Raw genomic sequence first — 13,588 nt, 5'->3', positions numbered from 1 at the left:
TGTTGTTTGTTGTTGGTCATGTTGAAGCCCGCGAGCGTATAAATAATGGCCAGTAGTGAAGCTGCCGCTGCCGCTGCTTTGGCTGCCTTTGTTAATTGTAAAGTTTTTAAGCTTGTCACACGTTTCACTTCTTTTTTTTTCTTCCTCCACATTTTCTACACAGGCTCTGCGGCGCAGCTGGAGAACACGGAGCTATCGAATGGCATTGTGCAGGACGATCCGGAGATAATCGCGCTGCAAAACGATAAAGTCGATATACTTTTGCATTGTATTAAATCATCGACTCGAGACGCCGCCTGGATTTATGGACAAGTGCTGTGCCAAATTATACGTGATTTAGTGCCACCGAATGAAATATTGACGAAGGTCATAAAGGAGTTTCTGGCCATAAATCAACCGCATGGCGATGTTATTGCCACGATTGTGTATCAGGTGAGTAGCAGTCGAAAGCCAAGTCTAGGCATCGAGTTGGTTGGTCGCTTGGTCAGCGCTAGCAAATGGTACAAAGACATCGGACACACACAATCGACTTCTCACCCAAAAGCAGCCAATCGTGCATGGCAGGTGTGCGAGTGTGTGTGTGCGTATGTGGTTGCCTTTGGGTTACTTTATGGACCGCTGCGCTGAGGCTGCTGCTGCTGCTGCACCGCTAATATTTGGCATGGTCGAAAGGGTAAAATACTTGCCTCCACTTTGTCAGTTAACAGCTTGCGAGTGTGTGAGTGTGCGAGCGTGTGTATGCTCGGAATTTGTTGGCAGCTTGAAAATTAATGGAATTCATGGCTACACAGCTTGGCCTTCTGACCATCGCCAGCCCAAAACGTACGCAACTATGTGGGTCAGTTGGCCCAAGAAGGCATCCACAGTGGTGCCATAAAATTTTTTCATTAGGTTCAAGGTTGCCCAGTGGGCGTGTGCCGAGTGTGTGTGTACAGGGAAATTAATAAAAAAAAAAAAAGTGAAGAGGAGAAGCATGAGACTTAGCTTCAGTTAAAGGGGCAAGCGCAGATTGCACTGTCATTTGGGGGCAAGTTAACTGACCTGACCTCAGGCCGCAGCAGCTCAACACCAACCAACAAAAAAGCAAAAAAGAAGCAGGGCAATTTCATTACCCTTAAACTGTGCCACAAAATATGTATACAGTGCAGTGATTTTCCTTTTTTTTTTTTTTTTTTTTGCAACTACTTTCTTCTGTTTTGCTTTGTTGCATTCACTTTCCAAACGGGGGAGTTGAGACGGGGGAGGCAGTTGTAATCAAAAAGTGTTTGGCCCGTTTTGCTTTTTGAACTCTTTTATATTTTTTGTGCTGTTGTTGTGGGGATTTTTTGCCAGCAGCTTTCACTGGAAAATTTCGGTGTGCTTTGTTTCATTTTGTATTTTGTGTACGTGCTCTTGTGCTTGCAGGTGTTTCGCTCCGCTATTGACTCATCGTTCCTACAAATGCTGCAGGACTGGCTGATCTGTACGCTGCCAACGTTCCTCGCCCAGCCGGAGGAGCAAGGTGTCTGGGGTCTGAGCGTCATCTTTTTATCCGCTTCCATAAATCTGCATTTGATTAAACTATTTCCGCTGGTGCTTGGCATCGGTGGCGTCTCGACAACGGCGGCGGCTGCAACAACAACAACGAATACAACAACAACAACTGCAAGAGCAACAACAGGAGTGCCACGGAAATTGGGTCAACACGAAATTGCATTGTTCGTGACAGCTGCACAAGATTTCCATGCGAAATTGAGTGGCGAGCAGAAGTTGCGCTTTCGCGAGGCCTTTAAGAACTACGAGCAGTCTCAAGTTTATGCCGGGATGCTACGGCGTCTCTGCTAGCGATAAGACCAATGCGAAGAGCTGTGAATTTGCTGCGAATCGAAATTGCACTACTCTCTACACACACACACACACACCCCCCAAAGGATTTCACAACGGATTTGACCAACAACAGCAACAAAAAGTTGTTCCCTGGACAAGCGCAAGCGTGAATAACTAATTGCTAGCAAAGTTCAAAGCGGATGCTAACGTCCGACTTCTGCTCCTGCGTTCTCATTCTCGTTCTCGTTCTCAACCTCAAAAGTTCTTTAATAGTTTGAGAATTCAAAATTAATTTATGGTTTACATTATGTGTAACTAATATTTAAATTATAACCGCGTCTCTTCCACTCTTCGACTCTTCCCTTTTTCTATCTGTCTCACGCTCCGCAACACTTCAAACTTTAACGACCCGCAATTAATTCGTGAGACGTCCCCTGTCTGCTTTTACAAATTTTGTGTTCTTGTCAGTTTTTCGTAAAGTTTTTCATTTATATATTATGACTTGGCTTGTTAGTCGATCTCCACTCCCCGGGTTAAAGTTGAGCCAGCGCCGCGAGCGTTAGTAGTCATTAGTATGCGGCCTAATCAATTGCTAGTTAATTTCATTAAAAATTCCATTATGTTAAATCGAAAAAACATACCCCCCACGAATAAAAATTCGACTTATATATTCCAATTGTAACTTATAACAAACAAAAATATATAAACTGTTTAAAAGGCTTCAAATAAATATTTAATAAAAATAAAATTTAATCTGTGTTGTGATTGAATCTTGAAGTGCGTTTCGTATTCCAGGAAATATGCTTAAATCATATTGCTTCTTTTTAGAGCAATCTGTGTTTTAATGCCCGTTAAACTGTGTGGAAATCCGTTTGAACTTTTGCACTTTTACCTCGACCTGCTGCTGCTTCTGCTACCGTTGCTAGTTTTTCCTACTTGCTGCCATCTTTCATCTTTCGATGAGGTATGTAACACAGTTTATGTGCATTTTTGAGTTGAGTTACAAGTAAGCGCATTAAAATTGACAAAATGTCACTCAAAAAGTATCGGAAAAGTTCTTGACTCTGAAAAAGGTAAGTTCCCTAAACCAAGGACCAGCTTAAGCGACTTTCCGTTGCGCTGCTTATTTAATATAATATTCTTTGGTAGTACGCAAATTAATAATTTAGGCAATTGTTTTTCGTTTTGGAAATTCCTTTTTTCTTGTTTCAGTGCAGTTTATTTTTAGCTTTAAAAAATCAGCTTATCTGCAGATTTATTGCTAATAAGCTCAACGCTACGCGCTGTAGGGTGACAGGCAAGGAATAAGAAGATTTTCCGCCATTTCGTGACTTATAGAAGTTGCACAAAAAACTGTTGTATACTTTACTAACAGCCCAGCCCTCAGTGCTCCTCTATGTGTGTGTGTGGGAGCAAAAATTGACAGATCAACTTTTTGCTGCATGCGTACACATGTATGTTGCAAGTGTGTGTGGGCACCTGTATGTGTGCGTGTGCGTGGGTGCATATTGTGCATAAGCTAAATTTTTAGCTGAGAAATTCGTCAGCTGAGCAGACAACATTTGGCAAGGCGAGTCCGCGAATTGCGTAATCTAAATAAAGTTATAATATAAAACTGTTGCATATTATGTAATCGAGATGAAAAATTTTTCATATGCGCCAGTCATAAGGTAAAAGTACGAACCAAAGAGGTCATACACATTTATAGTAGATGAACATATGTTAAACAAATAAAGTGGATTCACCTTAATTGGCACTTCAAAACTGATCGCAAAATTTCGTACAGCCACCTCCTGTAAAAAGCAGAAAATTTAAAATATTTTACCAGGCGAACAGAAGTGAACAGCAAGCAGTCATACTAAAAATCACATACGCCATTTGCTTGCAAATGTAAACAGTGAGAGAGAGAGACAGCTGCACAAACGAGAGCGCCGAAAGCGATGACTAATGGCGCTCTCAGAGAGGATCACAACAATATCAGCTGTTCTTTGTTTTTCTTTGTGTTCAGCTGTTCTTCCACTTGCTGCTGCATTCTGTTCGCCTGGTATTTCAGCTGTATTGAATGCTAGTTTAAGAGTGAATTTATCTATATTTATTAATGTTGTTGTAATTATCTCTCTATATAATATATATTCATATTATGTTCTTTATTTTGTCATGCATAATGTGCATAATCAAAATTTGTACCTGCAAAATTTACCAGCTGAGCAGACAACATTCGGCAATGCGAGTCTAAATGAAGTGCAAAGCTGTAGCACATTATGTAACCGAGAAGAATGCTTTTTTTCTTCTTTTTTTTGGGGGGTGGAGTGCTTGTGTTAAGTTGCCGCTGAGACAATGTCCTTGTTTTGTAGCCATTGTCGCGATTATGGCACAAGCCAAGAGGCAATTTGGCTGTCGCTCTGGCCATAAACTGCAACATTTCGGCTATCAGCATTTGGTTACGCTTCATTTGGCCAAATAGCCGTAACGGGCCCGGGCACAGATTGTCTCTCTATAACATACTAGTAAGCCGATGTGTCTTTGGCTCGCCCCCGTTTCGCCAATTTATGTGGCGCGACTGACTGACCGAGCGAGCATTGAGCCCAAAAATGCCAAACACTGTCGCAGGTGTGCCAGACACCATGACCTACGCTCTGCTCTGTGTGTGTGTGTGTGTTTGTGAGTGTCTCGTTGTCGGTTGTCGGTTGTCGCCATTGCCATTGCGGTTTTATCCTGTTCCACTCGGATGCCAATGTGTTCCTCGCTCTCTTCATCGCTGTTAACTTTGTCAAACTGCGCAAAACTCACCTCATTTCGGAGTTGCGCTCTTCGAGCAACGAACGCTCTTAAAGCACCCACGAAGCATCGGCACTGTTAACTTCGCTCTCTCTCAGACTCACGCTCTCTCGCTCTCTTTTCACACTCTGTACGCTTTTGCTGTAATGACTAGGTCAGTAGTGCGAATGTTTCGTTTGCCGTTTCGTTTCGGCTGCTTTGTATGCAGCCCAGCACAAAAGTATGCTACAATTTCTTAATGCTCAGCGTCTCAGCAGGCAACAAACACACCGACACACATACTCCCACACTCACGCAAGCAAAGCCACGACAACTGTTACACTCACAGTTATGATTATGATTATTGTTATGATGATAACGTTGTTGCTAGTGCCATTGTTGCTGTTGTTGCTGGCGGTGTTGCTAGTGTTATTGTTTGGCTATTTGTTTGGGCTGGGTGCTACAATGACTTATCCACGACGTCATCGCCGTCCAGTTGAGCGTGCGCTTTTATGGTGCCAATAGTTTTACTTCATTGAGCAGAGTATGCGTGTGAATTTGAGTGTGTGTGTGCTGCGAGTTGAATTGTTGCCAAACATTATCTAATGAACAACAGCTGCTGTGTGTTGTGTTGTGTTGCCTCTGCAACACCTTTTGTGGCAGCTAATTTGAAATTTTAATTATATTGCCGGCATGATGAAGTGACACCTGTCAGCAGCTGATACGCCTTAATCACGCCAGCACCTTGGCGAAAAGTACTCGCCACCGCCACGCCCCCTCGCCTCTGACCAATTTCACGTGTAAAAATCAACACCCCGCACACCTCCCTCCCAAAACTAACGCTATTAGCATTGGACATTGGACATGCTCGCCACGCTTATTAAAACTGAATAAATTATGCAAAAGTGCGCACAGCTCGATTTCCTTTGCCCCGAAAGCCTAACACAAGACGTCGACGACGACGACGAACGCTGCATAATTAATTCAGCTCAATGTCCAGCCGCAAGGTGAGCAAAAGCAACAGGGAGAGAGAGTGAGAAAGTGATGATTGGAGAGGGGAATGCAATCAAATCGTCGATATGAGTGAGGCTGACTTTAAAGTGATGCCAAGCTGTCGATGGTCGCGTCAAGATTGTCAAACTGAAGTCACGAGTCGTGAATTGCCAATGAACGAGAGAGAAAAATAGAGAGAGAGTGATGGAAAGAGACAGAGATACTCGCACAGTGGGTGCGACAGACATTAGAATAAATAAATGCATGAGTGAGTGCATAAATGAATGCATGAGTACGAGTGAATGCGCACGAAGCGAGCTGCCAACGACACCCCAAAAATGCAATGCGGAGACTTTTCTAGCTCACTGTGGAGTGTGTGTTGGTGTGTACGTAATGTGTGACCGTTTGTGGTGCCATGTTTGTGCAGGAAACAGCGACTATGGCGATGGCGATGGCAACGCCTGCGGCACAATGCAATATATACATGACAAGTATTTCAATTTTCGCGTTTTCCGCATCACTTCATGGAAATTCAAACGCCAGCAGCGCGCCAACGTTTTGCGTTTATGCTATGAAATAGTTTTTGACTATTTTTCGGCAGTTATTGAATGAATGAATTGTGTTGCTCCACCCAAACCCAAAAAAACAACAAACAACTCAATCGAAATGGAGTTGTAGCATTATTTCTTGTTGATTCATTTTTATTGTTTACACTGAATTAGCTGAAGAGCTGCGCAATTAAGAGTTCTGTTTACACTCAAATGTCGCCTCAATGCACACGGCTTGAGACGAGGCGCGTGGCTCATAAAATTAAGCGAGTTAATTCCGATAGAACATAGAATATTAGCCTACAATACACATACATACAAATATATACATCAATATCTATACTTTAAGTATTCAATATATAAATATACAAATATATATATATTTAATGGTGCGCTCAAAGCGCAATGCGACTTCAAAACGCGATTCGCCATTTATTCAGCGATTTTTAGTTCGTTTTTGTTTGTTGTTGTTGATAACTTTTTGGTCCTTTCATTTTGACGCCGTTGCCCGTTAATTAACGGCACATGCTCAGCCCATAATTGCTCGTATTTAGCCGGTTGGCCACGTCCAAAACGACGCTGCAAGCGTCCACAAGGCAATCAATCTGCCTCCCTCAGCTCTCAGCTCCAATTCCAGTTGCCCAGCTGCTCGTTGTCGTCTACATCTTCATCGCAGTTCCTTCTATGTGTGTGTGTCGGTCAATCACTTGGCTCAGCTCAGCTTTCGATACGACTAAGCATACTATATATGTATATATTATATATAACATTGTGTTGTTGTTGGACTATTCCCATTGCCAGCTGTTTGGGGGCGAGTTTTGCGAAGCCAAAGTGGCGCTTAGAGTCCCGTTGTTGAGGTGCGGGCACAGGATGTTTTCCGTGGCGGCGGCAAATCAGATGTGTAATTCTGGTAGCGATTCGAGCAGTTAATGGCCTGCAGAGTAAAAGAGAAAGAAAGGGCATAAGTTAATGCTAAAAATACATAAAAATAACGACAGTAAATTGAGCCAGCGAGCGCACAAAATGTTTGATTAATGATGTGTTTGGGTTTTGCGGAACCTGTCGAACCTCTGCCTCTGTCTCTGCCTCTGCTCACTAACAATTCCCCTATCAACCAGGAACCAGCAACTAAGCATCCCAACATCCCACCTTGGGCACGCTCTTTCGCTTTGTGTCTGTGGCTTTGCATTTGAATGATTAGATTTGATTCAATATTCAATTATTTAACTGGTTTGAGGTGTTGAAATGCCTACAGAGATACCGAGCGAGCACTAAATGTGCCTCCATTACACACCGTTCCCGTTCCCCTCTCCGTTCTCCACTCCTGTTGGGCGTTTGCATATAAATGATTTATGAATTTGCGCTCTGATTGAACTGCCCCGAAATTGTTGATTAGTGCGCCGTCATAGAAACAACAACAACTAGAGTAGCAACAACAACAACAATGGCGCAAAGCTACGGCATTTCCATGCAATCGCTCTGGGGAAATGAGTTACGGTTTTTGGGGCCCCGTCGAATTTCAAACCATTTCCAAAATGCCATTGTATTTGTGTGTATACGTGTGTGTGTAGGTTGTATTTGCGTTTTGGTTATTATTTGATTACGCTGCATGGTGAAGCTATGAAATTTACACACACACCCACACACACACAGCCTTCAATTTGCTGCAAAATTATCAAATAATCATGGGCACCGTGCCACGTGCCAAATGTGTCCTACAATTTAAAAGCATTTTAAATACCCTTTTGTTGCAACACTGCAAAAGGGTAGCTCAGCCTTAAAACTGCAGCTTACACATTACGTATACGCAATGTTGCAACCTAAAATAACCAATTTATAGTCCAAAAAATTACTGCGTATGCTCAGCAATAATAAGCAAAAATCTATTTGTAAATAATTAAATGCGATTTATCGATAATTTGTTGGCACCGCAAATCGATTAAATATTAGAATGCGATGTTATCTATAATATGCGATTCAAACTTCAGCGAGCATTATTCAATTTGTGGAACAGAAAAACAGAGAGAGATAGAAAGCAGCAAAAGCGTTGGCATACGTTTGACTAATTGTGTAATGGACGCGCTGTCAGTGGGGCAATTAGCCAGTTTGATGTGTCGATACGTGTTTTTGTCTACCTGGCGTGGACGAAGGATTTAAAATTGATGGACTCGAAATCTGTATCTATATAGCAAATACTATATATGTATATAATAGATACAACACGAAACAAAACAAAAACAGGCAAAGGCAAAAGCGAGCAGCGCAGCAATTTAATTAATGTAATTAATCTAATTTAATGACTTGACAAACACATCAATTAGCGCCAAGCGAGCGAACCAGGCTCAGTTTGGCGCGCAATTTATATGCAAAGTACCGCAAGACTTTGCGCGCCAGCGCAACAGCAACAACAACAACAACAGCGAAACAAATTAAAATATTAAAATTAGGCCACAAAATGATTGAAAGGAAATGTTACAGCGAAATGCGTCGAACTGAACTGGACTGGACTGGTTTTTCGTGCCATCCATCGATGGTCACGGCTTCACTTTGCTTTCCCCAGGATTCCAGCACCCAGAAGTGAGTACAGACAAAATCTCTTTCGTCGTCGTCGACAGTCGCCGTCTGTTTGTCCCTAAAGTAATTAAAAGTAAGTAAAGCAAAGTCGACTCTTCCCCAACTACCTTCGCCCCCTTGTGGAATGCGAACGCAGGGGGGCGTGTCCGTTTTGCCTCGATTTTGGTTTTCAGTTTTGCAACGTGTTTTTTTTTTCTTTTATTTTCTTTTACATTTTTTTGTTGTTGTTTTGTTGTACCGAGTACTTATGTAAATGGCCGCTGACCAAAAGAATTAATGCGCGCGGAAAGTGAGTTGAATCGGAATGAGCCGCTGCTGCTGCTGCTTCGGCTGCTTTGGCTGCTGCTATTGTATGGTCGACGTCTGGTCTTAGTCCCAGATACAAATTACACACAGAGGAGAAAGAGCGTGGGCATTTTACAGTCAACGAACCCATTGAATTAACATAAAAAAAGCTTTAATAACCGAAGACCTTCAGGATTTACGCGAGACCTGCTGCATCTGTGACGCATCTTTCAAGCATTAAACTCACTCCCACATTCCCCCACATTCAAATATTCGACGCCAACTATTTCACTGGCAAAAATACTATACATCACAAAAATGAGAAATGTTTGTGCCAAAAATAGCAGCAAATCTATCGCTGATCTGATCTGATTTGATTTAATTTGATAGCTTTTGCGTTCGTTGTGTTTGTTTGAGAATCTTTTCACATGCTGTAAAATTTTGGTATTTATATCGCAATTTTCCTGCTGCGCGTCCCACGCGGCGTATGCGCGTTTTTCGCACTTAACTCATTAAGGCCGCCTACTGGCAGCAAATGTTTCTAAATCGTGCGCGTTTCTTCAATATTGGGGAATCATTTTTATAGTTTTCGGTTTCTGCTTTGTTTTGTTTTTTTCCCTTCTCTCCGAGTATTTGTTGTATCTGCTGTTCACTGGAATAATTTAATTGATTTATCGATGGAAACGTTTGAGGAATTAAAAGCACATTATAAAAATGCGATGAGACAGCACTAATATATTTTTGCAGAGCAACCTGGACATTTCTTTTAAATTTATGCTAGACCAAGCGAAATGTTTAATATATTTATCATAACGCCACTTTATAAATCAATATAATAACAAAAATGCTGGGAAACTGGGTCGAGAGCAAGCACTTAATATACAGCGTGTATATAAAAAAAAAAAAAAAGAAATATGACAGAGAGAGCGAAAAATCATGACGAACAATGCGCTTAAAATGCTTCAATTGCCAACAAACGAATTGTATTGACGCAGCACTTGCTGTGGCAACAATTGAAGCATCGACAAACAACAGACTGTGTGGAAAGTACTTTACTTACCTTATAGAAAGCCTTGCGGAAGTTGTCCGAGAGAAAAGCATAGAGCAGAGGATTGATGCAGGAACTAGTGTAGGCCATTGTGTGCGCAATCACCTGCAGAATGACGCTAAACATCGTTGTCGACGTGTAGACCTCAAGTGCACGCAGCAGCATATAGAGCTGTAAATAAACACGACACGATTAATAATCCATAAATTGAGAATTTAAATTTGTTTAATAAATTACCTGCACTGGCAGCCAGAGCGAAGCAAACGCAATGACAACCACAACAACTAAGCGAGTGACTCGCTTGCGTCCACGTTGCGATTCCTTGGACATCCGAACGCCGCTGCCTTGGCGCCAAAGTCGCATAATCATGCGCACATACAAACCGCTGATGATCATCAGGGGCAGCAAATATGAAGTGGTGAAGAATGTCACCTGATAGGTGGACACATGAAGCCAATCGTTATCGGTGAAGCGACAGAAGGCCATGGTGATGTTTGTGTTGTTATCGTGGGAGATCTGTCAATGCACAACAAACAAAAAAAAAAAGAATAGAGGGAATATTACAATATTAAGTATACGTCATGTGTCGCGGATTGGCTGACAGTTTCATGACCCTGACATTCATAAATAAAGCAAATAGTTTTGCATAACTACGAATTTCTGCCACTATCTCTACGACTCACTCACTGTCTGTATCTGAATTCTGTCGCAGGTTGAAACACCGCACAAACGCAACAAGCCTCTTCACATGACGCACTTACACACGGTTCCCTCCACGATGACCCTGCGCATTCTGTGCTATTCTGTAGGGTCATAAACTGGCGCGTCTATCGTAAAAATATTTACCAGGCATCGGCATTGTTTACAAACTTTCTTGTTTACAATCCAACGTCGCGCATTCGGTTCATATATAAAATACTATTAAAAACTGTACGCATTAAATTGCATACAACAGAATTTTCGGACTAATTTATGAGGCAGATTGACGAGAGTGCAACAGTTAAAGTTGAACCTGATGTTGCTTTAGTTGTCATCACTCTGACTTTTAATGTATTTAAGAGAGTGAGAGAGAGTGAAAGCGAGTGACCCAAGTCAAGTGAGATAACATGGCATAAACAGCTGTCAATCAATGCCAGGCGAGAGATCTCTGCAATTTAATGTTTGATACTCGTGACAGGCATATGCCCCATTTGAGTGCGTATAGGAAAATAGATATTGATAAGCTATGCCCATCTGTTATTGCCATTACTCTCTCGCACTCGCCCCGTATGTGTGTGTGTAATAGACATCATAGACGTAATATGAATATAATTAATAGCAAACTGTTAATTAACATGTTGATCAAACATGAGTTAATTATGTCTTTTTATCGCATGTTTCTCCATTGTTTGCCTACATTTGTCTACATGTGTGTGTGTGTGTTATCAACACACATTCAATTTGGGGCTGCTATTTTGCCAGCTTAATCCTCGAGGCCGAGGCAAAACAAATAACAAATAACACACAGGCAAATAACAAAGCAAACGCAGCGCAAAGCCCAAGCGTGAAAAAAGGAGCGTGAAATGGCATTTAATAAAATATCAAGTTACAATAACAACACAACACAACAATAACAATAACAACTGCAAAGCAAATGGTCCATTCGATTCATTGATAAAGACTCTAACGGCGATAAGATACGTTTAATTACAGTCGACTCCGATTCTATTCGATTCGATTCGATTCGATTATGAGTAGGCGGCGACTCACACAATGAGCTTGCTTTCTCTTTCATTAGCTGGGTCAAGGGTAAGGGCAAAATACTTATGTGTGGCTAATGGAACGTATTCAAGGATTTGCCGCAACTAATTTACAGGATGTTTTTTCTGACCGTAAACAATTTAATCTGCTGCTTGTCATAAGTTAATTCCCAAAATTTTGAAGACCTTCATGGTAAAGCACATAAAAACTGTTGTGCATTGTATAAACAACAAATTTAGCGGGACTTATTAAACAATTAACTTGTTCTTCACACTCGCTCGCATCATAAAAACATTAACGCTTTAATCGAAATCGGAAAATGGAAAAATTTAGAAAATTAGAAAATTGAGACGCAACTAACAACGAGTATCAAGGTCATATTCTTATGATTTATCATACGCAGCGTATGCCAGTGCTGTGATCAATTTGCCAGGCAATGTTTTTGAGATAGTAAGTACAATAATTGAGCTGAATTGCAGACACTGCAAACGGATGAAGCGCACATGAGTTGAACAGCTTTCAGCATTGGCATTGGCCATATCACCCCGTTCAGGTTCGGGTTGGGAACTATAAAGTGCCTCAGCTTGTAGCTGTATAATTAAAATTTATGCATTTAAAATAGCAAATTAGTAACAAAAACAAAAACGAGCGCAAAAATATTTCGAGAATATAAACACACACGCAACGCAAACAAAAAAAAAAAAAGTAGTATAAACTTAAATACAAATAAAAAGAGGCGAAAAACAGAGGCGTATCAGAGATCGACATATAACGAGGTGCCGATGATGGAAAGCAATAAATTTCGGCTTGGCCTATGTTATTCACAGCACATTCGGGCACAGCAGGCAACCATCCACGAGTGGAATGGCCCTGAAATAATCTTTTGCTTTACTTACCACAATGTCATGCGCAAAGGTGACCGGCATCGAGATGGTCAAAACAACGGCCCACAGCGTGAAGATGGCAATTTTTGTGATGTGCTCCGTTCGCAGCATACGCGATCGAATCGGATGCACCACGGCCAAGAAGCGATCCACCGACATCAGCACAAGCGTGTAGATCGAAGCATACGCGGTGACCACAATCAAATACTGAACTGTGCGACACCACAGAGTGCCAAAGGGCCAATTCATGATCACATAATCGATGCCCGTGAAGGGGACACAAAAGATGACAAACATCAGATCGGCGGCAGCCAAATTCACAATCAGCAAATTGGTTGTCGAGTGCATGTTCTTGTTGAGCACCACAACGAGGATGACCAACAGGTTGCCCAGGAATCCAGTGATGGCAATGATGCCAAAGAAAATGGGCACCACCCAGCGTATAACACTTCGTATTTCTTCGATTTCAGCATAACTGAATCTTTGGTCCTCGTCTGTGCTGTTGCTGCCGTTGTTGATGCTGCCCATTGTGGTCACCTCGTGCAGCAACCAATTGTGGCTGCTGCTTAAGTTTAGTTCCAACGTAATGTTCTCATTCATTTTGTCGACTGTTGAGTTTCTTCTATTGATTTTTAATTGGCCGCTCGCTTATTACATTTCCCGGCGTTTTATTGTGTGCTCAGTACATTTTCAATTTGAGCAATGCCTTTTGCCTTTGTCCCGTTGTCCGCTGTCCGCTGTTGAGCGCGCGACAGTTTCTCAGTTGTATTTTCACAGTTCGTCGCATCCAAATAACAAATTTCCAATTAAACGATTTTCAGCAGTCGTTCGCTACGTCGTTCACTCGCTCTCTCTCTCTTTCTTGGTCGACAAAGGCGCAGAAAGGACCAAATGTTTTTTTCAATTATCATGCGCAATAATCCAAAGGGAGCCACATCGTTGTCCGACTGAAG

The 13,588-nt window shown here is 41.9% G+C and overlaps 2 protein-coding genes across 2 annotated transcripts in view; one reads left to right on the top strand and one right to left on the bottom strand.

The window, feature by feature from the left end:
* LOC117573404 (uncharacterized) overlaps positions 1-2,550 on the top strand; it is a 49,078-nt gene extending 46,528 nt beyond the window's left edge. Inside the window, exons 28-29 of the mRNA XM_052006995.1 lie at positions 164-432; positions 1,405-2,550. Coding sequence (XP_051862955.1) covers positions 164-432; positions 1,405-1,824 — 689 coding nt within the window. The 3' untranslated portion in view covers positions 1,825-2,550. The remainder of the gene's footprint in view (positions 1-163; positions 433-1,404) is intronic.
* Positions 2,551-6,247: 3,697 nt separating this feature from the next.
* On the bottom strand, positions 6,248-13,235 carry LOC117573395 (allatostatin-A receptor). Its single transcript, XM_034256598.2, has 4 exons — positions 12,648-13,235; positions 10,249-10,527; positions 10,024-10,182; positions 6,248-7,038 (listed from the first exon to the last, which is right to left on the bottom strand). Exons 1-4 carry the CDS (start codon positions 13,233-13,235, stop codon positions 6,943-6,945), a joined length of 1,122 nt encoding a protein of 373 aa, XP_034112489.1. The 3' UTR covers positions 6,248-6,942.
* Positions 13,236-13,588: the final 353 nt, after the last annotated feature.

The sequence above is a fragment of the Drosophila albomicans genome, chromosome 2R (genome assembly GCF_009650485.2).
Source record: "Drosophila albomicans strain 15112-1751.03 chromosome 2R, ASM965048v2, whole genome shotgun sequence".
Lineage (NCBI taxonomy): Eukaryota > Metazoa > Arthropoda > Insecta > Diptera > Drosophilidae > Drosophila > Drosophila albomicans.
The sequence above is the reverse complement of the archived record's forward strand: the minus strand, read 5'-3'. Positions and strand labels throughout refer to the sequence as shown.